Source organism: Gallinula chloropus, assembly GCF_964237585.1.
Source record: "Gallinula chloropus genome assembly, chromosome: 11".
NCBI lineage: Eukaryota > Metazoa > Chordata > Aves > Gruiformes > Rallidae > Gallinula > Gallinula chloropus.
In genome coordinates, this window is record NC_140096.1 from 8,738,318 (window position 1) to 8,762,181 (window position 23,864).

Consider the following 23,864-nt stretch of genomic DNA (forward strand, 5'->3'; position numbering starts at 1 on the left):
GAGCCTTTAGAGTAACCAAAAACACACAGGCCCATTAAAGCTGATCTCTGTCCAATTAAGAGCCATGAAGCCAAGTCACAGGTTATGGAGAAATGTGACATTAGAAGAACTTATAGTATCTGTTACTTCAAACTGAAAGTATGTGATTAACCTTCCTAGGAGGCTTTTTCCTCAGTTTTGTGAGCTTTTGGGGTCAAAGCTATGCTTGTATCAGAAAAGTAGCTATTGGTTAAAGTTGTAGCAATAAGCAACTCTGCTCACACTAAACCTTGTCAGTGATGCTGTACTTTGTGTTCAGTTAAAATACAGTGGAGTGTGGAGTTGCTTTTTGCTTTGTTTGGGTTTTTTAATTCTTAGGGATCCATCAGACTTCATTAAGAGCCAGAGCACCTAAGATTCTGGCTTGCTTCTCTGCTGCAGTGAGTGTAATCGTTTTGTGGAGTGGCAGTTTGTCAGTCTCTTCTTTCAGAGCTGCTGAAGCTCACAACTCACACTGTCCAGATCCTTCTTGACTGGAGTAACTCTGGGCTGAGCTGTGTTTGGAACAGACATGGCCAGTCATGGCCTGTAAACTGAAGTTTGTGAGGAGAGTGGCTGTCAAGAAGCCTTTAGTCTTCATGAGGTCCTACCTAATAGCCCTTAAATACACAGGGGTTGGTCTGGGTAGGGGGAAGCACTGAGCTGAAGAGTGATGGTGTCAGTCTCATGGTAGAAAGCAGCGAGTCTGGGGATGCTGGTGGGTTCCTCCATCAAACCCCAGAGGTCTTGTTTGTGTATTAAAGGCTTGTGGTTGAGTGCTATGGAGATGTCTCACATTTCCCAGGAACATGTGGAAACTCATTGGCTTTTATAAAGGCAATAGCCCAGCCAAAAATGGACTGCTTTACTTGTTGCTAAGGCAGCCAATAGCAAACTGTAATAAGCTTAAAAACTGAAAGAAGATCCTGTCATTTAGTGCTCTGGTGTTTTACCACATAGAAAGGGAAGGTCAGAAATATCCATGTTCCAGAATTATCCAGGTGGAAAGGGAACAGTTGAACATTTATGGCTGTGGATGGAGTCCTCCTTGGCTGTTAAGTCTGGGTATACTGGGAAGACCACGGTTTGAGTTGGTTTTACTAGGGTATGCAGATATGGCACCAGTTCAGAGCTCATCTAGCTATAAGGTTTGCTAGCAGTTTTTTCTTGGAGGTACTTGATATGCGTGTCAGAAGGGGAGGGAGGACTGCTTCATCTTGAATCTCAGCTGTTGGTCTAGATAAAGACAGGCTTGTGCTGTGGTGTAGCCTGAGCTGCAAACTGCCAGCCAGACTCCTTGCTGCTCTAGAAAGCTGTTTCTTCTTCATGGTATTTTCCTTGTTAAATGGAACTAAATAAGCTGCTAAAGCTGAGATGGGAAGGAGGGAGGAGGGCTGTTTCCACACACTCATACATCCACACCCTCAGCCCCTTTCCTCTGTTTCAGAGGCTGTTCTCATGCACATTTACTTGGAAAGTAGTGTCTTGGTGAAGGCTGAATGGCCCAGATCTGTGCTCAGGCTGACAAGCCACAACATGCCTTGCTGTAAGCTCATGTAATTCCTGCAGCAGGAATTGTGCTAGGCTTTAGTTTGATTCAGTAGCAGTTTGGGGGTGTGATGTGTGCTGTGCTGCCTTGCCCTTTCCTCTGTCCAGTCCCTTGTTGTCACGGTTATTGCTGTGCAGGCTTCAGCTCCGGAATAAAAGTCCTTTTGTGCAGGGCCTCAGTGTGATGCCTTTCAGCTCTTGCTGGCAGTCCAGCTTGTTCAATTCCCAGGCGTAAGCTGCTGACAAGTGGAAGTGAGGCAAGCAGATGCATGCAGCGGAAGAGGGAGCTTCCATCCCATTCAGATGTTAATGCTGCTGAGAACAGAGGTTTCCTTAGGCTCTAGGACAGCCTTTCTTCCTCTCCTTGTACCCCTGCTTTCAATGTATACAGCAAACTGATGCTTCTCCAGAAGCCTCCTTAGCTGTGGTGCATACTCCTACATGATAAGCACAAGTGAAGGCTTATCTGCCCCATGTTCCCCCCTGGGAAGTTCCACAGGGGCTCCAGTGCAGCTCTCCAGTTCATGTTCAAGCAATAATTTCATGGACTCCGGTGGGATGATGTATAAAGGCTACATGACCATACGTAGGTTTTATCTCTGTGATGACCCTGCTGAAAACTCCTGCTGGTTTTGGGGCCTGAGAGGAGGAAGGATGGTAACGCTGCTTTTGTAAGGCCAGAAGAAATGTCTGATCCAAGCCCCAAAGGATCTAAATAGTAATGTGTTTGTGGGGAACCTGCATCTTTGGATGCAGGTGGAACAGTGTGCATCCTTAGGATTCAACAAGAAAGTCATTTAGAAGGAGGTAGACATTAGGGAGAAATCATAAAGCATGGGGCAAGGCAGTATAAAGTATACCTCCAGCTTTCCTGGCAAGGGAGGCACTGTGATCAGGTAGCTGTTTTCCCAGGGTGAGGTAAAATCATCACCCCCAGCCCTCCATTTGTTGAGTTCCTCTGAAGGAGGGAAGCTGTGGGGGTGGGAGGTGTGTAAGCCCAGTTTACTTTAGGTACAGTGTCACCTAGAGACAAATGTTTCTTACCAAGTAATGGAGGTGGCAGGCAAGTGTCTTGTTTGCCAGTAAAAGAATAGCTCCTGGGTGTTCAGGATGTGGGGGAACTTCAGCTTCTAGACCTCCTGCGCCCTGTGGCATGCCTCAGACCTTGCAGGGCACAAATGCTCATGAACAGGCTTTACCAACAGGCTTCCCCCTCCTTTTTACTAGAAGTAGCATTATACTGCAGTCATCTTGCCCCCCCATGAGGCTCCTGTCTCTTCTTACAGGTTGTCTGCAAAGGCTTCTTAACTCTTATTCACACAGCATCCATGGTGTGCTAGGGCAGTGACTTCAGGAGAGAGCTTTCTAGCTCTGCAGTTCACTTCTCTGGGGGCTCCTTGTCCTGGCACAAGGGATGGCATATCCATTTACCCACTGGTGCCACTCACCAGCTCTGCACAAAAGGCCTGTCCAGAGCAGAAGACACATCCTGAAATAGGACAGCCTAGTAGGGCTTGGCTTAATGTGTAGATGTACCACTCCAGGGCAAGTGAGGGGTTGTAGTGGTTTAACCCCAGTTGGGAACTAAGCACGAGGCTGTGGCTCACTCATCCCTGTCTACCCCTGCAAACAGGATGGGGAGGAGAGTGGGGAAAGAAGCACCTCTTGGGTTGACATAAAGACAGTTTAATAGGATAACAGAGGAAGATAATATGTGTGTACATATATATATGTGAATGGAAACAAAACAAGTGATGAACAAATGCAATTGCTCCACAGCTGTGGAAGAAAAAAACCACCACAGAACAAATGATGTGCAGTCTGTTTCCCAGCAGCAAGCCCACCTCCTGGCTGGCTTCCCTAGGTGTTTATAGAGCATAACGTGGTATGGAATATCTCTGGCCAGTCTGGGTCAGCTCTCTTGGCCATGTCCCCTCCCAGCTCCTTGTGTACCCCAGCCTCCTCACTGGTGGGGTGAGTAGCAGAAGGGGCCTTGGCTCTGTGTAAGCACTGCTGGGCAGTAACAGAAACATCTGCTATTCACAATGTTTCCAGCACAGAGTCAAACCTTAGCCCCATACTAGGTACTACAAAGAAAATCAACTCTATCCCAGCCAAAACCAGCACAGCAGAGGGTACCTACAAATGGAGCAGCTTTATTGGTTCCTGGCAGCTATTCTACCTGTCAGACCTGTTGCATTGCATTTTGGCTATCCATGTTGTTTTCTAAGTAGCTGAGTAAAACAGTATTCCAGCTGCTGTTTATAAATAGCAACAAGCCTTAAAGAGATAAGGGAGAGGGAAGACTATAGTGCACTTATGACCACTCAGATGCTCTATCATCTAGTGATGTGCATGGTAGCAGGGGAGGCAGAAGGCTGGGGACTGGTTGTCTTTGTCTGAACTTAGCTTTAACAGTGTTCTCTGCCACCAGCAAGATCAGCCTGTCTCCCCTTGGGCTCTTGCTAATTGTCTCTCTTCCAGGTTGTCAAGACAATTGGTCTAAGAGAGGTCTGGTTTTTTGGACTTCAGTACCAGGACACCAAGGGCTTCTCAACGTGGCTGAAATTGAACAAAAAGGTATGTTTGTTCCAAGCTTTCACTTGTCCTGGGTTCTCTTCTCTTGGAGGGTAGGAGCAAATTCAGGCTCCCATACTGCTGTCAGGGATCTGTTCCTGCTGAAGTGCCAGAGGATTAGCACATTGGTGTTGCCTTCCTTCAGTCCACATCCATTCCCTGAGGTGCCAGTGTCTAACCTGGTGGTCTTAGATCTAGTCCTGTTTGCTATCGAGGCAGATCTGTTACCATTCCGAGTAATATGCTACTGTGATGCTCACATGAGCATCTTGTTTGGAGAAAAGCCTGGGAAGTACTTCCTAGCACTGATGGTAACTAGTGGTTTGTCAGAAGCCCTGTGGGGAGTGTTGATGAGGTCTTTAGCAGTAAGGAACTGAAAATCCTCCCTTTTCTTCCTACTCACTTATGCATGGGAAAGGAGAATTTCTTTTTTCTAATGCATAGAATCACAGAATCACAGGGGTTGGGAGGGACCTCCAGAGCCCATCGGGTCCAACCCCCTGCCAAAGCAGGGTCCCTAGGACAGATCACACAGGTTGGTGTCCAGACAGGGCTGGAATCTCTCCAGAGAAGGAGACTCCACACCCCCTGGGCAGCCTGTCCCAGGGCTCCCTCACCCTCACTGTGTAAAAGTTCTTCTGCATGTTGGTGTGGAACTTCCTATGCTCTGACTTGCAGCCATTGCCCTGTCTCTGGGTGCCCTGCAATGCCTGTCTTCCAGTTCATAAACCTGCTTCCCTTTGCTTGGTGTGTAGGCTGTACAATCTGGTAACTCTGTTGCAGGTGACAGCACAAGACGTGCGCAAGGAAAGCCCCCTGCTTTTCAAATTCCGTGCCAAGTTCTACCCAGAGGATGTGGCAGAAGAGCTGATCCAGGACATCACGCAGCGCCTCTTCTTCCTGCAAGTGAAGGAGGCAATTCTGAATGATGACATTTACTGCCCTCCAGAGACAGCTGTCCTTCTAGCTTCTTACGCCGTCCAGTCGAAATACGGAGACTTCAACAAAGAGGTGCACAAGTCTGGCTATCTTGCTGGTGACAAACTGCTCCCACAGAGGTAAGTGAACCTGGGCAGTCCTAGACCTTCTTTGCCTTAAAAGGTTTGGGATTTTTATTGGTGGGTGGGGGTGTCCTGAGTGGAATGTCCAGAATAAAATACACCCTGGGGTTATCATAGAATCATTAGAGTCTCCTGAGTTGGAAGGGACCCATAAGGACCATCAAGTCCAACTCCTGGCTCAGTGCTGTGACCACTTCCTTAGGGAGCCCGTGTCAGTGCCTGACCCCCTTTCAGTAAAGAACCTGTTCCTAACATCCAACCTAAACCTCCCCTGTCTCAGCTTCATGCCATTCCCTTGATTCTATCCCTGGCCCCCACAGAGAGGAGATCAGCACCTGCCCCTTCACTCCCCTTTGTCAGGAAGCCACAGACTCCCATGAGGTCTTCCCTCAGCCTCCTCTTTTTCAGGCTGTACAAACCCAGGGACTTAAGCTTCTCTTCCTAAGACTTCCCCTCCAGACCCTTCCCCATCCTCTGGACACTCTCTAATATTTTTGTGTCCCTCTTGTACTGTGGCACCCAAAACTGCCCCCAGTACTCCAGGTGAGGCTGCCCCAGCTTAGTGTAGAGCTGGACTGGCTGGCCATGCCGTGCTTGATGCACCCCAGCATTGGTATTCATTTAATTAAGAGCTTTAATCTTAAACATCCTGCTTAACAGCTACTGAAGAAACTCTAACTAGAAGTGGTGAGAGAAGCTCCAAAACAAACAAACAAGCTACGAGGAGAAGCACAACTGAATACAACTTGTCATTTGTCAGGAGCCTGAGTGCTGACCAGTGTGTCTCCAGCTAGTCTTAGAGTAGAACTGTATTTCCTGGCAGATTTTTTGGGGGAAACTATGATGCCAATGGAGTATTTAATGAAGCATTATTTAGGAGCGATGTTGCTGTGTGTGCATGAATGCAGTGGCTGGTTTCCAACATCCCATGTACTCTTTCTAGAGTTCTGGAGCAGCACAAGCTTAACAAGGACCAGTGGGAGGAGAGGATCCAGGTGTGGCATGAGGAACATCGAGGAATGATTAGGTAACTGATGCCATGTGAAACTGCTGTGTTTAAATAGTGTGTTCATGCTAGTGTGTAATGTGTGACTGCATACAAGAATCTGTGCCTTGCTTCAGAATGAGTTAGAGTTCTTCAGGTTATTCTGCTCAGAGGAACTAAGTTCACATTCCTTTACCCTTGCTAGTCCACATGAGCCGGTTGCTCTTATTCAAAGAAAGCTGAGTTTGCAGAGCTTGTCACTATCTGCTGGGGTGATGCTTGGAACCTTTGCAGCTTTTGGCTGCCCTGTTGATGTAGGCAGGCAGCACTTTTTTGCTCTAGTGGCTTATAGACTTAAAAGGGAATTTCTTCTTTCTTTTTGCATGATGCAGAGAAGATGCTGTTTTGGAGTACCTGAAAATTGCACAGGATCTGGAAATGTATGGTGTAAACTACTTCAACATTAAGAACAAGAAAGGCTCTGAACTCTGGCTAGGAGTAGATGCTCTTGGACTCAACATTTATGAACAGAATGACAGGTAATAAACCTCCTCTTCTCATCATTGCCTTCAGCTCCCTTCCAGTATAAAGGCATTCAAAATTAACTCTTCTGCAACTCGAGTCTCTTAACTAAACTATACAATTTCTGTATCATTCTTGGCAGTGTCAAAAACATGGCCAAAAATGATCCATAAAACATGCTGTTTGGACCAAAACATAAAAGAAATTGGCAAGTCTTATCAAACTAGGTGTTTTGGCATCCCTGGTCTTCCTGCCACAGACACTTTCTCCAGTTCTGCTTTTCTCTTAAAAATTAAAAAAAAGTGGAATCGAAAAATTGCTTCTTTATATTTGCAAAACTATTTCTGTTTGCTGATTCCAGTCAAAGTAAAAACACTGAAATATGAGGGGACATTTGGGAGAATCTTGAGCTTTAATATAAAGTCAAGCATTATTTCCTTTTGCTTTCCTTTTCTGCAGGCTAACACCAAAAATTGGATTCCCTTGGAGTGAGATCAGAAATATCTCATTCAACGACAAGAAATTTGTTATCAAGCCTATTGACAAGAAAGCACCAGTAAGAAGCAACATTCAAATGAAACTTTTTGCTTTCTTAACTGAATGATCTGTCTCTATTTGTTTTTAATTTCACAAAGTCTTCATCAGTGCTGTCAGTGCTGGCTTAACCAGTGCTGTGCTGCCTGGTGGGTTCAGGGCAGTCTGCACAGGATGGTCACTCACTTTGTAGGGTACACTGGGAGGGCTTTTTTATTGCAAATTTATAGTGAACATAATTGGTTTAATCTTTAAGACTTACTAATTTCCTGTGTCAGCTGATAGGTTCTAGTCATTCTTATTATGTTGCTGCTTGGAACAGGCTGCTGGAACAGGCTGCCCAGAGAGGAAGTGGGTGCCCCATCCCTGGGGGTGTTCAAGGCCAGGTTGGATGGGGCCCTGGGCAACCTTGTGTAGCTCCAGGCCTGGAGGTTGGTGGCCCTGCCTGTGGCAGGAGGTTGGAGCTCTCTGATCCTTGGGATCTCTTCCAACCCAGACCATTCTGTGATTTTATGATTTCATTGCTGCTGTTGCTCCTTTGTAACAGAACAAAGTTATTTATCCATTGGACATAACGTTTAACACCCTTTCTGGCATAAGACACCACACCACACTTCATGTGGCTGGCCAGACCTTTGCATTAAATAACTAAGTGGGAAGAAAGGTGGGACACAACATAGTCTCAGTGTGGCTGGTAAGCCAGCCCCTGATGGTGTTGGCAATGAAACAGGGAAGCAGGTTGCTGTGTGCTCTGTGTGCTAGGGATGCTTTACTACAGCATGCTGTTAGGACAAGTTGGGTGCTTCTGCCCTGTATTTGTTGGGTTGAAACTAATTCCTGACAAATAGGTGTGTAACTACACCACCAGTGAGTTAGATACCACTAAGAAAAGCTGGCTATCAGGTCTAGAAAGCTTGGGGTCTTGGAGCACACTGCATACATACACAGAGGGCTGCTTCTCTGAAAGAACAGTTCTAATGCTGCCTTTTCCCTGTTTGAAGGACTTTGTATTCTATGCCCCTCGGTTACGGATTAACAAACGCATCCTGGCACTCTGCATGGGGAACCACGAGCTCTACATGCGCCGGCGCAAACCAGATACCATCGAGGTGCAGCAGATGAAAGCACAGGCTCGGGAAGAGAAGCACCAGAAACAGATGGAGAGGTTGGTAGGATTCTGAGTAGCCTGGGCTCAGCTGATGGCTGCACTGTAGCATCATGTGCTAGATAAATTGCTGGCTGTACCTGAATCTGCTTGAGCCAAAAATAGAGCAGCTTGCTTTCTGCTTCAGCAGATCAAGTCAGATGATGGAAGTGCTGCTCATCACAAACGTGACCCACCATCACTTCCTGGAAGATTTGCCCATCTGTTTGACAGGACTAGCATCGATCTTGATACACATGGCTGTTATGAACTTGCCATTGAGATGAATGCTGGCAGAGTTTCTTCTGTCTGTGCTTCTATAAAGGGGAACGTGTGGAGTGAAACTCATCAGCTGCACACTGTAGTGCACATCTCTTGTGCACTCCAATCTGAGCAGTTGTTGATTTGAAATTTCATTCTGCTTCCCCCTCCTCAGAGCCTTGCTAGAGAACGAGAAGAAGAAGAGGGAGTTGGCAGAGAAAGAGAAGGAGAAGATTGAACGTGAGAAGGAGGAGCTAATGGAGAGGCTCAAGCAAATTGAAGAGCAAACCAAGAAAGCTCAGCAAGGTAAAATGAAGTGTTCAGTTTTCTTAGATGTATAGTCTGAGTGAGAAGGGTTCAAGTGAGCATCTCTGAGTCATTTGGCTTTCAGTATTGTTTGCTAACTGGCGTTAGGGCCCTGGTTTAGTCTTCTGAAGCTGAATTTAAGCCCTCTGTATGCAGCTGAGATAGGGCTTACACTGAGGAGATGGGTGGCAGCAGGAGTACCTTGCATTTGTTGTGTGTTTGCTGGAAGCTTTATCCCAGCACATCTGTAGAGGAAGGAGTCAAGACTGTAGTGAGGTCACACCAGCCAGTACTCTGATGTGATTACTATCTAATTGCTTAGCCAGACTTCTCCACAAATCAATTGGGAGAGTAATTGTTGGCTCAGAACAGGTCGGTCTCTCAGTTTTCCAACTCCAGTTACAATGTGGAGAAGGGGGACAGTTGCTTGCACCTCTCCTTTACCTGTCCTTCTGAAGAAAAACCTTTGTCCAGAACATAGGTGTGATGGCACCTTACTCTTCTGCTGCCATTCTTTACTTGATCTCTCTTCAAATGTGCTCCCCTCTTCCAGAACTGGAAGAACAGACCCGCAGAGCTTTGGAGCTGGAACAGGAGAGAAAACGAGCTCAAGAGGAAGCAGAGAAACTGGCCAAAGAGCGTAGAGAAGCAGAAGAGGCAAAGGAGGCCCTATTGAAAGCATCCCACGATCAACAGAAGACCCAGGAGCAGCTGGTAAGTGGGCGAGCTGAAAATTGAGTAGGAAAAGTAGTGACAGGATAGGGATCTAAATACTTGAAGGAAACCAGGCTACGAATCTAATGAGGAAGCACAGATTTGGTTCTTTACCTTCCAGCTTCAAGCAAATGGACTTACACCTAAGTACCAGTGTATTTGTACAGTAGATCTGGATTGTTGTGCTTTTTGCCTTTTTTTTTTAATCTGATGCTGAGAATAGAATGGAGGGAGCTCACTAATTGCTTTCCCTGATTTGGATTCAAGTAATTGAGTTCTGAACTCTGTTTTGAGAAGAAAAAAAAAAAAAAGCACAAAATCAACAACCCACAAAAAACCTCACAACAAAACCCAAAAGATCTTTGGCTTCCTTTTCCCTTGCATTATGAAGATACTGGTGGGACTCTAGTTTATAGTGAGGCTTTCTCCTTACAGAAATGATGTTAGAGATACTTGTAAAATTTTTTTTTAAAATTCAGAATTTTAACTAAATGCTTCACTTAGCAAGAACTCTCATTTTGTCCCCACTAAGAGCCTTTCTTTTGCAGGCTGCTGAGATGGCAGAACTCACAACTAGGATCACACAGCTGGAGCTGGCTCGGCAGAAGAAAGAGAGTGAGGCCCAGGAATGGCAACAGAAGGTAAAGCAGAACCTGAGCAAACAGCAGTACTGCTTATGGAGCTGATCTTGTTCTGTGTTGTGACCTAAACTACTGGCACTAGATACCATACCTGACTGAAGGGCTACAAGTTTGAGGCCATTGTAAATACCCAGCTTTACTTTTCTTGGTGGAATGAGTGCCTTATTCTAACTAATAATTAAAATTAAGAATATTTGGATTAATTAGGCCTATAGTCCATTTTCCATGAATTAGAAACGTTCTTCAAAACTCTGAAGTATTAGCCAGTGACTGTGGCTGCAGAGCTGTGGAACACAGCACCTCAGTGTGTGTGTGTGGGGGGTTCCCTGCAGGAAGTGCTGAGCAGTGCTGCTGTGTGCACACTCAGGCTTACACTGACTGTGGCATGCCCTACTGCAGGCACAGATGGTGCAGGAGGACCTAGAAAAGACCAAAGAGGAATTGAAGACTGCCATGAGCACCCCTCATGTCACTGAGCCCATGCAGTCTGAGAACGAGCACGATGATGAGCAGGATGAGAATGCAGCAGAAGCCAGTGCTGAGCTACGGTCAGAAGCCACCATCAAAGATCGCAGTGAGGAGGAACGAACCACTGAGGCAGAGAAGAATGAACGGGTCCAGAAACACTTGAAGGTAAGAAATTGATGGCAAAGAGTGTGTCTCGGTACTGCTTCTGCTGTTCTTGCCATTAATTGTGGCTGAGAGGTATTGCTGGTATGGAAAAAACACCCCACAAAGAAAAAACAAGCAGAGAAGGGTGGTGGTGGTGTATAAATCTTGCAAGATAACTGCTTAACCATTGAGCAGAGAGGCAGATCTTGTCTCCTGGCACTTGACTTTCACTTCTCTGGAAGTAGTGAAGTATTTCCAAGCAGTGCCAAAAAGCAGCATCTGTCACACATAGGGTGCTTACGTGAGTCTTGCCAGCCATCTGACAGCTGTTCATAGCCCTGGCTGCAGTGTATCAGAGGACTCAGTCCAGTTTCTATCAAGCAGCTGCCTCGCTCTTCCCTGACTGGGTTGTATTCCAAAATCCTGAGAGCAGCTGCTGGGGCTGGGCATGGAGGGAGCAGCGCTGCACCTTCTCGTGAGGATCTACAGTCTTCTGCTCTTGACTCTTGCCAAGAGCTTTGTTAAGCTGCTGGGTCAGGCTTGGCTTGTTCTGCATCATACACACAGGCAGAGGGACAGAGGAGCCCTTTATCTTCTGCAGCAAGTTTCTTTTGTAGTAGAAGGCTGGTAATTGCTGAAACTTTGCAAGATGCTCCTGCTGTCTTTTGGGATTCCTCCACTTGACTCTTCTTTTGGAGAATCATAGAATCATGGAATGGCATGGGTTGGAAGGGACCCCAAGGATCACAGAGCTCCAACCCCCTGCCACAGGCAGGGCCACCAATCTCCAGGCCTGGATCTACACAAGGTTGCTCAGGGCCCCATCCAACCTGGCCTTGAACACCCCCAGGGATGGGGCACCCACCCCTTCTCTGGGCAGCCTGACAGGCTGCCCTGGAGATGGTTGTTCTTCCTGTGCTTGACAATGATGAATAGGGTGACAGACTGATTGATGTTTTCTACCTTCAAGTGTTAGAGGAAAATGTTAACAGTTTCCACAGAATCACAGAATTGTTTAGGTTGGAAAGGACCTCTTAGTAATACCTAGTCCCACATCCTTGCTCAAGCAGAGTCAGCTTGCCCAGAGCCCAGAGCAGGTTGCCCAGAACTGTAAATGTTCAAGCTTATCTGTTCCCTGTCTCCACGGATACTGAACCTTCAGAAGGCTTTGTCTAGCCTTGAGTCTCTGGCACGTGGTAACCTCTTACTGTTCCTGTCCCTTTCTCCAAAGGCTCTTTCCTCAGAGCTGGCAAACGCTCGGGATGAAACCAAGAAGACCGCCAACGACATGATCCACGCCGAGAACATGCGCCTGGGCCGAGACAAGTACAAGACCCTTCGTCAGATCCGGCAGGGCAACACCAAGCAGCGCATTGACGAGTTCGAGTCCATGTAAACTCTCCTCTGCACCTGCTGCCCTGCACTCTCTTCTCCCCTCCTCCCCACCCTCTCCCGTCATTCACTCGTAATCATGCTGCGCTGGAACCACTACAGAAGAGTGACCATGGTCTTATTTATCGAGTTTTGGGCAAATGCTGGAGTTGAACAACAGAAGAAAGAATTAACTATTCACATCTTCCTGGGGTGGCTTGGGAAAGCAAACGTGTATTGGGGCAAATCTGAAATTGTTTGGCTTTAGGAAATGTCTCACTGAATTGAGTTTTGTGTTGCTTACTGAAGTGGCTGTGTTGCTGTCCTCTCCTGTTTGGGTGGAGAGGCCAGCAGATACCTATCCTGAATCGCATAAAGTGCTAACGGTTTGACACTGTGCCTTCCTACTAACTTGTGCAAACTGCAGTATTAAGCCTAGTAGCCAGGGTCTGAATTTCTGACTTAATACAAGGTCTGAATCACATAGTTGAGAAGGAGAGGATGGAAGAAGGGTTGGAGGTACAATATGGACTTCACAAAAGACCAAAGCTTTTGTCCTTCAAACATAAGCAGACCAAACAGATTCTGTGGTGTTCCTGCTGGTGTTGCCTTTTGTTGTTTAATGATGGAACTTTGAATATCCTGATCATGAGGAGGCCTTAGGAGTATTTCTGCTGATGCAGTGTGGTTTGGAGCCTCAATTCCCTGCTTCTCAGAAGTTCTGTCTCTAGTAAATGGCTTTGTTCCCTGTTGTTTGTCTGACTTGAATGTAACCAGTGAGGCAGAGATCGCTAAAGACCGCTGCCTTCCTTTCTTGGTTTGCCAGTGGAAACCTGAAGGGGTAGGTAGAAATGTAAAAGACTAAAAATTCCTGTAGCTGCACTTTCCCTTGCTGAACCCAGAATGTTTCCAGTCATGTGAACAGGATTTCAGGTTTTCCCCTAAGAGGCCTTTTTAGCACGTAGTCATTAGTGCCTTATGACTGTGTATAGATCTGCTGTAACTCAGATGTCTTTGGTTTAAACTAAATGCAATCATAAAAAGTGATAAGCAGCTGGGGACCAAAAACTACTCTTGTATCTGGGTCTTGTACAAGACTAACAGTCTTCCTGGCTTCAAGCAGCATTTGAGGGGCGAGAGAGGATCCTGAGATACTTGTCCAGTTGCTGCCTTAATCCTTACTAGTGTTCTGCCAGATCCCTGGCTCAAGTGCTTTTCCTTCCCCAGAAGGATGCTTTGCTCCTTTGTAGCTCTGAAAACAGAAGGCTTTGTCTCAGAAATGGGACAGTAGTGGTTGTGAGACTGGTCCTGAGAGCCATTTTACCAGTAGTTTTAATACCCATCACCTCCGGTCTTCCAAGTTGTCCATGCTGTAGCTACCCAGAATCCTTCCTGCCATTTCTGGGGAGGAAACAGCCATGTATGCTCAGGGTTGAATTGGATTTCTGCCTTGATCCTTCATAGAAGAAAGTGTTAACCTTCAGAAGAGGCCTCCTAAAAATGGATTCCACTTCCAATGGAGTCCTCCTTTGCCTTGCCCTCCTTGGATTAGCCCTATAGGATTTCCCTATAGGAAGTCATGAGGCTAGCTTGTGCTTTATTCCCTTGCCTAGCATGATTCTAAATCTTGTGACTGTCTCCCTTTTGTGGATTCCCCCTCTGTATGGTATCACTGGTGGTGAGGGTAGAAGGAGAACATCTGAATGTCAGAGGCTCTTCAGCTCCCTGACCGAGGGAAAGGGGGACTGTGCCAAAAAGAAATGTCATGATAGTGTTAATAAATTCCCTGAGAATTCCTTGGGCTGCTGGAAACAGCCTTGCCAGAGCTGTGTTTTATTTTTTGGAAGCAATATGAGTCTGTGTAGCGATTCACATGAATAGTGACCACATCTCTGTTAGCTTTGTGTGTTGCTTCTAAACATCCAGACAAGTCATGTGGGACCCCCCTTCATCTCCCCGACACAGAGATGCTTTCTGAGGGTGCATGACATGGTAAGCTTCTGGTTGGCCAAACACACACAGCTCAGTACTTGGGAAGTCACAGATGGAAGAATTGCAGTTGGATTTGCTGTAACTGATTTGAGTATTTCTATACTGAAGGGTTACTGGGGGAACAGACTACCTTTACACTTCTGTTTTGGTGCTTTAAAGCTGGTTCTCAGCACTTCTGCTCTGTCCATGGCAACTATTGATGCATTTGGGGGGAGAAAAGCCTTTATTACAGTTTAATATAGTTTCCTAACAGCTGATGTACGGTGCCTGGAATACGTGTTCAAATAATAAACCAGTAAACCTGTTGTGCTTTGATGGGTCACACAACACTGCTGAGCTCATGTGTTATGATGTTTGGCTTCTGTTTATAGGGTTTTTAATCGTTCTAATTCCAAATGGTCCAATATAGGAATAGAACGGCTTGTGCCAGTGAGTCCACCTAACTCTTTGTAGTTGTTTCAGCCCTGCCTTCTTAACCAGTATTATATTCCAGTGGTATCTAATGATATTTGATTTCAATACTTCTAGCTATACACAATTAGAAAATATTAGTAATGGGATGGAAGATACGTTTATGGTCCTCCTTCCCTTGGAAAATGTATACTGTATTGTAAAGAAATGATATTTTGCAAGAAAAGTAATGTAAGAAGCTTTCAGTATTATGTTGAGATTTGTAGACACTTTTTTCTATTTGTTAGGATACAGTGAATTGCTCTTCCTCTCCATGTTCCAGTTCAATTGGATAACTGCTCCTCTTGGGGGTGGGGGGAGGGAAGTATTTTATCAAATGGCTGCCTGGGTTTTCTTGTTTTATTTTGGGTTTGGGGTTGGTTTTTTTTCCTGGGAGGGGGTGGGGATGTTGTTGTGGGGTTATTTTGTTGTAAATTATGTTGAGGGTTTTTTGATAAAACATCAATTCCTTACGGTTTTGGAGTAAACCATGCATCCATGTACTTATCTGCTGAGAGCCTTGATATTAAGACTTTTTTTTTTTTTCCCTGTTTGGAGGAGTTGTTAAAAATCTATACTTTGTTCTTCTTAAAGTGCCAATAAAGTTCAGAGAAATTCAGCAGATGGTGTCTGGCTGGTCACTTAAGGCTTGCTTCGAACCCAGTGCTGTGTCTCTAGGCTAAACAGGTCTGTCATCTCATTTCTGAGAGGGCAGCTTTGGAGCCCTCGTGCAAAGAAGGAGCTCTGGTTGCATCCTGGAAAGCAACTGGTTGGATTACATCTTTCCCCCCCTCCCAGCCCCCAGAGCTGTCTGACTGGAACCAGTACTGGAATTCATGTTTCTTTGTGGAGACACAGAGTATGGATTTATACTGGGTTTAACTTGCAAGCTGAGGAGGAGGAGGAGCTGCTGTTGGACCCTGTCACCAGTGAGCACCTCCTGTCCTGTGCCCAGGCCCGTGTGCACCCACAGCCAGGTCACTGAGCAGAGGGTGTCCAGGCCTCAGCGCTGCTGTTTGCTTGGGTGTCCTGCTGGGATTGTCCTGCCCTGGCCCTGTACCAGGAATTTCAACCCAATCTGCTTTGCAGCTGCCTTGCTATGGCCATCTGCCTATTTCCTGAGGTCTCAGGACTGGGCCTGGTGATGGAAGAGTGTGGCTACTGCCACCTTTCTCCTAATCATAGAGTCACAGAATAGTTTGGGTTGGAAAGGTCCTCAAAGACCATCCAGTTCCACCCCCACTGCCGTGGGCAGGGACACCCTCCTCTCATCCAACCTGGCCTTAACCACCTCCAGGGATCCAGGGGCTTCCACAGCCTCTCTGGGCACCCTGTGCCAGGGCCTTACCGCTCTCATGGTAAAGAACTGTGACGTTTCTTTGTAGCTGCTTTCCATGTGGTTGTGAAGAGAAGCTGTGCAGAACCTGTGCCTCATGGTGGCTGCTCTGCAGAGCAAGGCAGAGGTTTCATCAGAATGTGTTAGTGCTCAGAGCTCTGGTGGTGGGGGAGAAACCTGAACTGATCTACAAACAAAACATGAAGTGTGGAGCAACTGAGACTTCTGCACTCCCCACCAGCCTTCACATGGATCCCGTTTCCACAGGTGGGTCTTCCTGGTTCCCTTCAGGATTCTAAAAACTTGGAACACTTAGGGAGGAATTGCATGTTTGCTTTAATGCCACTGCAGCCCTCTCTTGAAGGCTGCACTGCTCTGGGGAGGTTGCTCTCAGAAATGTGCTTCTTGCTGGGTTTACTGCTCTTGCTCCTAAATGGACAATAACTTTCAGCTTGTGTTTGTATTTCTGGAGTCTTTGAGAACTCTCTGCTTTCTCCCAGATTGCTCCTCTGCATGAGTGGCCCAGGTCTCACAGCATTCCCTCTATCTCTGGAGACGTTAAGAGGCTTAATATTCTTCAGTTAGGTGTAATCTATTTGGTTTGTCTTTGAAGAAATGGAAGTGCAAAAGCATTAATGGAGCAGCTGCTCTGTGGGACCAAGTACTCAAAAAAATTTAAGAAAAATATCCAACCCCCCTGATTGTTCTGACCTGTTGGGAGCCATTGTGTAGTTTAAAATCAGAAACTTGTATTTAAACTCTAGTTTGTGCATATGGCTTCTGCTGGATTTCTGTTCTGTGATGTGTTTCAGATCCAGTTTAGGCCACACCTACAAGCCCAGATGCTTTTGACTGTGGGACAGGGACAGATTGGAGCATAAATGGCTCTCAGAAATGCTGGGGACTGGAAACACTGTCTTTTTGCAGGTTCTGGACTGTGGCTTTATTACGCAGTGCAACTTAGGAAGCAGCCTAAAGAAAAGCCAAAGTAAGTGCAGAGTTAAGTTTTCATTGAAATAAACCTGTCTGGTGGACTAATGCTTTTGGCCTGGGATCCTTTGTCCTACTCAGAGTCAGTACAACTGCAGAAATAAGGCTGTGAGTGCTTTTTCCTTTTCACTTTCCAAGGCAGGGAACTGCCAGGATTGGTCTCTGAATTCTGATTTGTTTTGATGTAGGCAAGTTGTGTAGGGGCTTCCCATGGTAGATGACAAACTTCTCGGTTGCTGGCTCAGGAGAGAAACACGGGTGTGTTGAAGTGACCTGCTGTGAGACTCAGTGAGCAGATGAGCAGGCTTGCTAGGCTTCCAGCCACATCCTTTTTTAATGTGAGGAACAATAACAAATATGAACATCCCCTGATGCAGCACTTATTGGTGTATTTGTGGTACTGTTAGTAACTACAGCAACTTAGCGAGGGAGTTAGGTTAGGTTTTGTTCTCTGCTTATTAGAGCACTACTCTGCCTTTTGGCAGCACTATCATCCTGAAATCTGTTTGGGGTTGTGGAACCAGTAGGTAACCTCTGAGGTGTTATCCTCTTTCTCGTGTTAGCTGGCCCTAGAAGCTGCTCCTTCCTTCTGTAACCTGGCTTCAGACTTCGTGTGTCATGCTGCAGTAGTTGTTCTTCAAAGAGCTGCACCTAACAGCTGGTTTCCAGCATCTTGCAAAGCTCAGTAATGTGATGTACAGGGTGAGGTATGACAGTCACAGGCAGTTGTAGCTGTAGATGTAGATGCTTGAGCATCTACAAAGGCATCCCAGTAAGAAAGCAGAGAATGGCTGAGGTGCAGCTGGTTCACCCCGTACAGCCAGTGTGACTAAGTGCCACCTTTGCAACTATGCATAACTCTAATTAGCTCACATCAGTGTGTAACTGGAGCATGTGGCAACAGATTAACTTACCTGTAAGAGATAAAGGATGTGAGAGTCAATGCATCGAACGTCCGGCTGAAGCTGGCTTTCATCCTGCAGCTCTGAGTGCAGTTTGTAGGTCAGGGTGCAGGTTTCTAGGACTTCTAGTGCCCAGTGATGTCTCTGAAAGCTGCTAGGAATTCTAAGATGTACTTTCTCAGGATAGACAGCAGATAACGTGGGTATGGGGAGGAGTGGAGAAAAGAGTGAGGAGGAGATGTGAAACAAAGAGCAGTGAAGCAAAAAGGAATATTGGGAGCTCCTGGGAGGGGCTGTACCTCCAACTTGTGTTGCGAATGCCCTTGGCTCTGAGCGGGCATTTAGTACCCTTGATGCAGCTTTCTGGTGAGCAGAGCTGGCTGGAAAATGACAAGGCACTGCTATTGCCTCTGACTCTGCTCTTCTGAAGAGACACAAGCCAGGGTTGATTTTCAATCATCAGGATTGCCTAAAGGGTCAAGGGGATTTGGAATATGCTGCTCTTTAGCTGGGAGGCTGTACTGTGAGGGCTGTCTTGCCCTCCCATCTATCTTTGATGCATCCTTGACTGACTGAAGGAGAAGCATCTGCAAATTAAGACCTTGGCTGGAACACCACAACTTCGTAGTGGCCTTCACCCAGCCAGGCAGCAGCTGCATTGCCAGAGGTGCTGCTGTCAAGAAGCCCTGTTGTGAATTCATTTTGTTTCTCTGCTGCAGTATTAGCTCATCTCTGATTGTATTATAGCTCTGTTGCTTCCAAAGGTGAAAATTTGCCCCTTGTTCCTTTTGTTTGGTTCTCAGAAGGTTTCCAAACAAGAGAAAGGTTGAAGTGGGCTGCTGGTAGTCTTGTTTGACAAATGTAGAAACTGAGGCATGCTTACAGTCTTCCTCCTGACCCTCCAGCCCCTACAAGGCAGTATCTGAGACCCAGGCACACCTCATGCAAGCACTTTATCTGCAGGTTTGCATCCAGTGCATCTGTTTTGGGGCAGCACTATATACCTGGTCCTGTGGGCTGAGAGAAAGCAAAATAACCACAGGTTGCTTATTTGCTTGTGTTAGCAGCTTGTTCTGGAGCAGGAAAGGTGGTTGATGTTTTTCACAGTGACACAGGGAAGGGGAATTTCAGTCTTGTTCTGTGTAGTAAGCAGCCATCATCTGTTTCCTTATAGAGTGTGTGTGAGGTGGTGGGCTCAGTAGGAGGTGAGGGACAGGCTGTTCAAGTTGAGCATGAAGGCTGCATTCTGGAAACCTTTTGTAATCCCTGGGTCTGTGCCAGTGCTGCTCTGACCACAGTCCCTGAGGCTTCACCCACAGGGACAGCACGGGCTTGCCTCTGGCTACCTCCTGGCAGGGACTAAGCCAGTGCAGCTCTGGCAAGAGCTGTGTGTGTTACCCAGTGTCCCCAGCTAATGCTCCTCATAGGCCAACCAGGAATCCTTTCCCCCATTTGTTTGAGGGGGAAAACAAGGCACAGAGGGTCCTGTGTTTCTGCCAAGGCAGAAGAGTTGTGGCTGAAGCCGGGAGAACCTGGCTCAGGCGTCCAGCTCTGCGCCCCTCGTGTGCCAGCCTGCCTGTTACCCCCAGACCTGAGGGGAGCATGGGCCACTCCCGCTGGGTCCACACAATAGGGGAGTGATGACACTTGTACCAGGGCACAGTGCTGGCCTCCAGCTCTGTCATGGCTCCTTGAGCTGCTTGCTCAGTTCCTCCCTCCCCTCTGGATGCTCTTCCTTTGGGGCACCCGGGATCTTATCAAATGCTGGTTTGATATAATATTTTACATGTTATAATATGGTTAATATTTCATCAAATAATTCATTTATAAAATGCTCTGGTACTGAAGCAGACTGGTGTTCATCTGCTTGCCTGGGTGACACCTGCAATCTTTCTGTGTCTGTTGCAGCTTGCTCATGGAGAGCAGCCAGGTGGTTTCTGCCTTGTGTGCAATTTGTCTCTTCCTTTTCCTGTTCCTGTGGCTGCTCTGCTGCAGGACAGGCTGCCTCTCCTGATTCTTCCTGCTCCTTCTAAGTCTTCTGTTCCTTTGCAGAGGAAGGGAGGAACCTCTTCCTCCCTTAATTTATCAAATGTATTAAATCTTGATTCCAATTGTAATGGAGTTACTTTCACAACCCCAGAGGCCATTGCTAAAATAATATTAATGTGTATATTAATAAATGCAGGTTTAAACAGTTATTTTCATCTGCTTTCAGAGAGGCAGCAGGCTAATATGGTAGTTCTAAACCATCTAGGGTCTCTTGAAAGCCACAAAGTTTACAGGAGAGCTATTCTGGTCAGAGCTGTTTGCACAGTGTCTCTTGCCTTGGCTCCTTTGGGCAGGTCTGTCTTGTGCTGACTGCACCTGTTTGCAGAATTGGCCCATGGAGGGACTGAAACCCTAGTGATGGTTGGAGGAGCTGGGTCTGGTACTTCAGAAGTCTGAGTGTGATTTGGGCTGGAACTTCTTGTTGGATCACAACAGTGCTGAGTGCAACCTGCTTACTTCTTGTGCCGGAATCAGGGATGACCTGGAGCCTGTGGCACCTCAGACCTGTTTTGGACATTTGCATTAGAGACCCTAGACTGGGAGTGGGGAGGAGAAAATTGTCCTTTGCGTGCTGCAGAAGAAATTGGGAGATCTATTTTCAAGCCAGAAACCCCCCTGCTTCCTTCCCATCACGTGCTGACACGTGGCTGGACCCGTGGCCACAGCCACTGCGCCAGCAGCAGCGTGTGAGGGCAACTGAGGCAGGGGGAGTGTGTGTGCACGGATGGAAGCTTGGCTTCTGCTCAACTGCTGTGACACAGAGCTAGAGATTCCGTTCAGCCGTGTCTGTCCTGCCCACAAAGTGTGTGCTGACCTCTGAAGCAATGTTTTTGAAGGGTTTTTTTTTTTCAAAGCAAAAGTATTTTTCATTAACTAGGCTGGTGGTTTGTTTGGGGGGGGTTTGTTGTTGCTTGTTGTTGGGTTTTTTGTGTTTGGTTTTGTGGGTTTTTTGTGTGGGAGGGGTGGTTGGTTGCAAAGCTTTCTATTTGTGTCCTGGGCTATATGAACAAGGGTTTATTCCAGAATGGCTGTGTTTACTTCTAAGGATTCCTGATAGGTAGAGTGGAGGAGACTAGGTAAGACAAGATCTTACTTCTGCCCTTTCCCCTGCTTCAAAGCTTAAACCAGGCTATCCAAACTCAGTATGGGCCACGATTCTCTCCTCCTCCAGCAGGGTTGTTCCTGCTTTCACCAGAAGACAGTTGTCCCCTTGGCTGCCTCCCTCCTCCCTGCAGGACTGGGTACCACGTGTTGGACCCGACCTCACTCTCTCCCGTCAAGGGGCGTTGACCTGTCACTTGCTGTGTTCCGAGTTCCTGGCAAGGAGAGAGGTCAGTGCCAGGCAAACACACAGATGTCCTTGCTGTGAAAACTGCTGCACATTTATCTAGTGTGTATCTCGATTCAAGGTTTGCTGGAGAGATAAGATATTTAGTGGTTTGTTTGGATGTGCTGTGGCCCCTTTCCTTGTGTTACTCAGGGCAAGCCTAGCTCTCCGCCTATGGAAATGACCAAGGTATAGAACTAGGCTGCCCACTGCATCTCTGCAGTGCCTGGAAAGTGAAGGCAGGACTAGGCAGAGTGTCTCAGCTGTAGAAGCTGCCCAGAGTTACCTTAAATGCAGGGGTGACCTGCAGCCTGAGAGCCTGGGTTTGAAGGCAGCTTGCAGGAGAGAGCAAACCATCTGGAAAAGCTGAGAGTGAGGGACCACAGAGCAGCGATGCTGGACAGAGCTGTGCCCAGCTAAAACAAACCACTCCCCAGCTCTCCACTGTGATGCAAGCAAAGAGCAGGGAGGGAGCTTCTGAAGGGCATCCTGCAGATAGCCTGCAATGAGGAATTCTTACGTTAACTGGGGCAAGGGGGTGGAACTGCAGAGAGGTCACAGAGACCCTGTTCATGGCTGGGCTGTCCTGTTGTGCACCCATGCCTGCCCCATGGGATTCCAGCTTTGGCACTGTACCTCCACACTGTGCCCAGGGACGTGCTGTGGGTCCCTCCAGGCAGCTGGCAGCGCTCGCGCCGACTCTGCACTTGGGGGTCGTGCTCACCCTGGGTGAAAACCCTGGTGATACTCAGTGGTTCATCTCCCCATCCTTGTGCTTGCAGAGCTGTTGGCCTGAACAAAACCTGAGGGACAAACCCTGCAACAGAAAGCAAATGCATTTGTGGGATGAACAGGGACTGGCAGAGGAGTGCTGTGCCTGCTGGTTGTCAAGCCCATCGCACAGTGAGCTGGGAAGTGTCACCCATGTTTAGCAAAAGGAGGAGATTTTGGTCCACAATGCCCTGCAAATCCAACTACATTATGTCAGACTGTGCCCCTCTATAGCAGAGCACCACGTGTTCCTCTTGCCTGTGCCCTGTCACAGGAGCAGTAACTGCCAGCCTGCTCAGGGGTGAGGTGGCATCTGTGAACAGAGGAAATAGACAGGGGATTTTAGAAACTGGATTCCCCCCTAAAAAAAAAAGGTTTCATTTTTTTTTTAATCCTTTATGCACTGCCCATGAGTTTCTCTCCACTGAAGTCATCTACCTCAGTGGTGTGTTTGAGTGCTTGGACACTCCCCTTTAAAACTTTACTGGACAGAAGAATAGGATTTCTCTGCCCCTTTGTGGAAACTACTTGTGCTCCTCGATGGTTTTGGTGCTTTTCTGAAAAAGCTTAAGCATCCCCTTTCAACCTGAAAACTTCAAGTGGAAAATGTTCATTTTGGGGGTGAAAAGTTGAAACTTTCCAGTTATCTTCAAAACTATAAAGGGGTGTGGGATTGGGGGGGTGGTGTGTGTGTGTGGGGTGCATGTGTGTGCACGCACACGTGTGTATGTGTTAAGGGGAATATTTTCCAGCCAATTTTTGTTCTTATGCTGAAGCTTCTCTCCCCTTTATGGGTTGATTAAAGAGTCCAGTGTCAAAGGTTTTTGTTTACAGCAGCAGCTAATATGTCACTACATTTAAAAACTTGAAGCAGGCATCCTACCAAATGGTGAATTGTTAATTTGGTATTAAGGACATTTCAGGCTCCTGCAATGACAGCTGCTCCCAAACTCCAGAGAAACCAGGAACTGAAAGTCTCTTCACTGTTGCATTTTGGTCCTCAGGGGCAAACTGACTTACCCTGGAGAGAAAGGTAGGTGAAACCCATGACAGTGTTTCCGGGAATAAAAGAATTTTCTTCTGCAGAAGTCTCCCTAGCGTGGGATATCAGCATGAAGGGATCCAGAGAATTTAGCAAATGAACAAACTGTGGCAGCTGCTCACCACTGTCCTGTGAAGCAAGTGAATGTTCACATTTTAGAGCTGGGTGCCTGCAGTGCTGGGGAAGGCAACGGTGTGGCTGGACAACATCCATGTCGAGCAGTACCTCACCCCGTTGCTGTAAGAACTGGCATGGCTCTCTTCCTGAGACAGCAGGCTTTGGTGCTCGTGCCAGTCTGCTTTTCCAGCTCTCACCTTGTAACCCCTCCTATGATTAGACATTGCAGTGAGTATTGCTATTGCAGCCTAGTTCATAAAGGGGAAGTCTGGAAGGCAAAACCAAGGTGAACGTTGCTTGAGGACTGGTATGTGGGGGTGATGCTCATGCTGCCATGCTTCCCATGCCTGATGGGCTGGACTGCAGCAAGTTCCAGCCTTGTGTCCATGTTTCCCTCCTCCCTCCCTCCCTCCACCCCCAAGGAGGCTGTCCTAATTTTTCCTTTTTTTTTTTTTCCCTTTCTTTCCCTCCTCCCCCTTCCCCCCTCCCCCCCCCCCCCCCCCCCCCCCCCCTGCCAGCTGCACTTACAACTCAATCTAGCTGGCCTTGCAACTAGTGACAGCCCCGGAGAGACAGAGCAGGACCCACACCAGT

General features: G+C 47.2%; 1 protein-coding gene across 1 annotated transcript in view; it reads left to right on the forward strand.

Annotated features, from left to right (window-relative positions):
- MSN (moesin) overlaps positions 1 to 12,319 on the forward strand; it is a gene marked incomplete at its 3' end in the record, with an annotated part of 40,125 nt that extends 27,806 nt beyond the window's left edge. The window contains exons 3-13 of the mRNA XM_084269027.1: positions 4,051 to 4,146; positions 4,927 to 5,201; positions 6,148 to 6,231; positions 6,582 to 6,728; positions 7,171 to 7,267; positions 8,247 to 8,410; positions 8,826 to 8,956; positions 9,510 to 9,670; positions 10,219 to 10,311; positions 10,711 to 10,944; positions 12,155 to 12,319. Of these exons, the coding sequence (XP_084125153.1) occupies positions 4,051 to 4,146; positions 4,927 to 5,201; positions 6,148 to 6,231; positions 6,582 to 6,728; positions 7,171 to 7,267; positions 8,247 to 8,410; positions 8,826 to 8,956; positions 9,510 to 9,670; positions 10,219 to 10,311; positions 10,711 to 10,944; positions 12,155 to 12,319 (1,647 nt within the window). The remainder of the gene's footprint in view (positions 1 to 4,050; positions 4,147 to 4,926; positions 5,202 to 6,147; positions 6,232 to 6,581; positions 6,729 to 7,170; positions 7,268 to 8,246; positions 8,411 to 8,825; positions 8,957 to 9,509; positions 9,671 to 10,218; positions 10,312 to 10,710; positions 10,945 to 12,154) is intronic.
- Between the last annotated feature and the right edge of the window lie 11,545 nt (positions 12,320 to 23,864).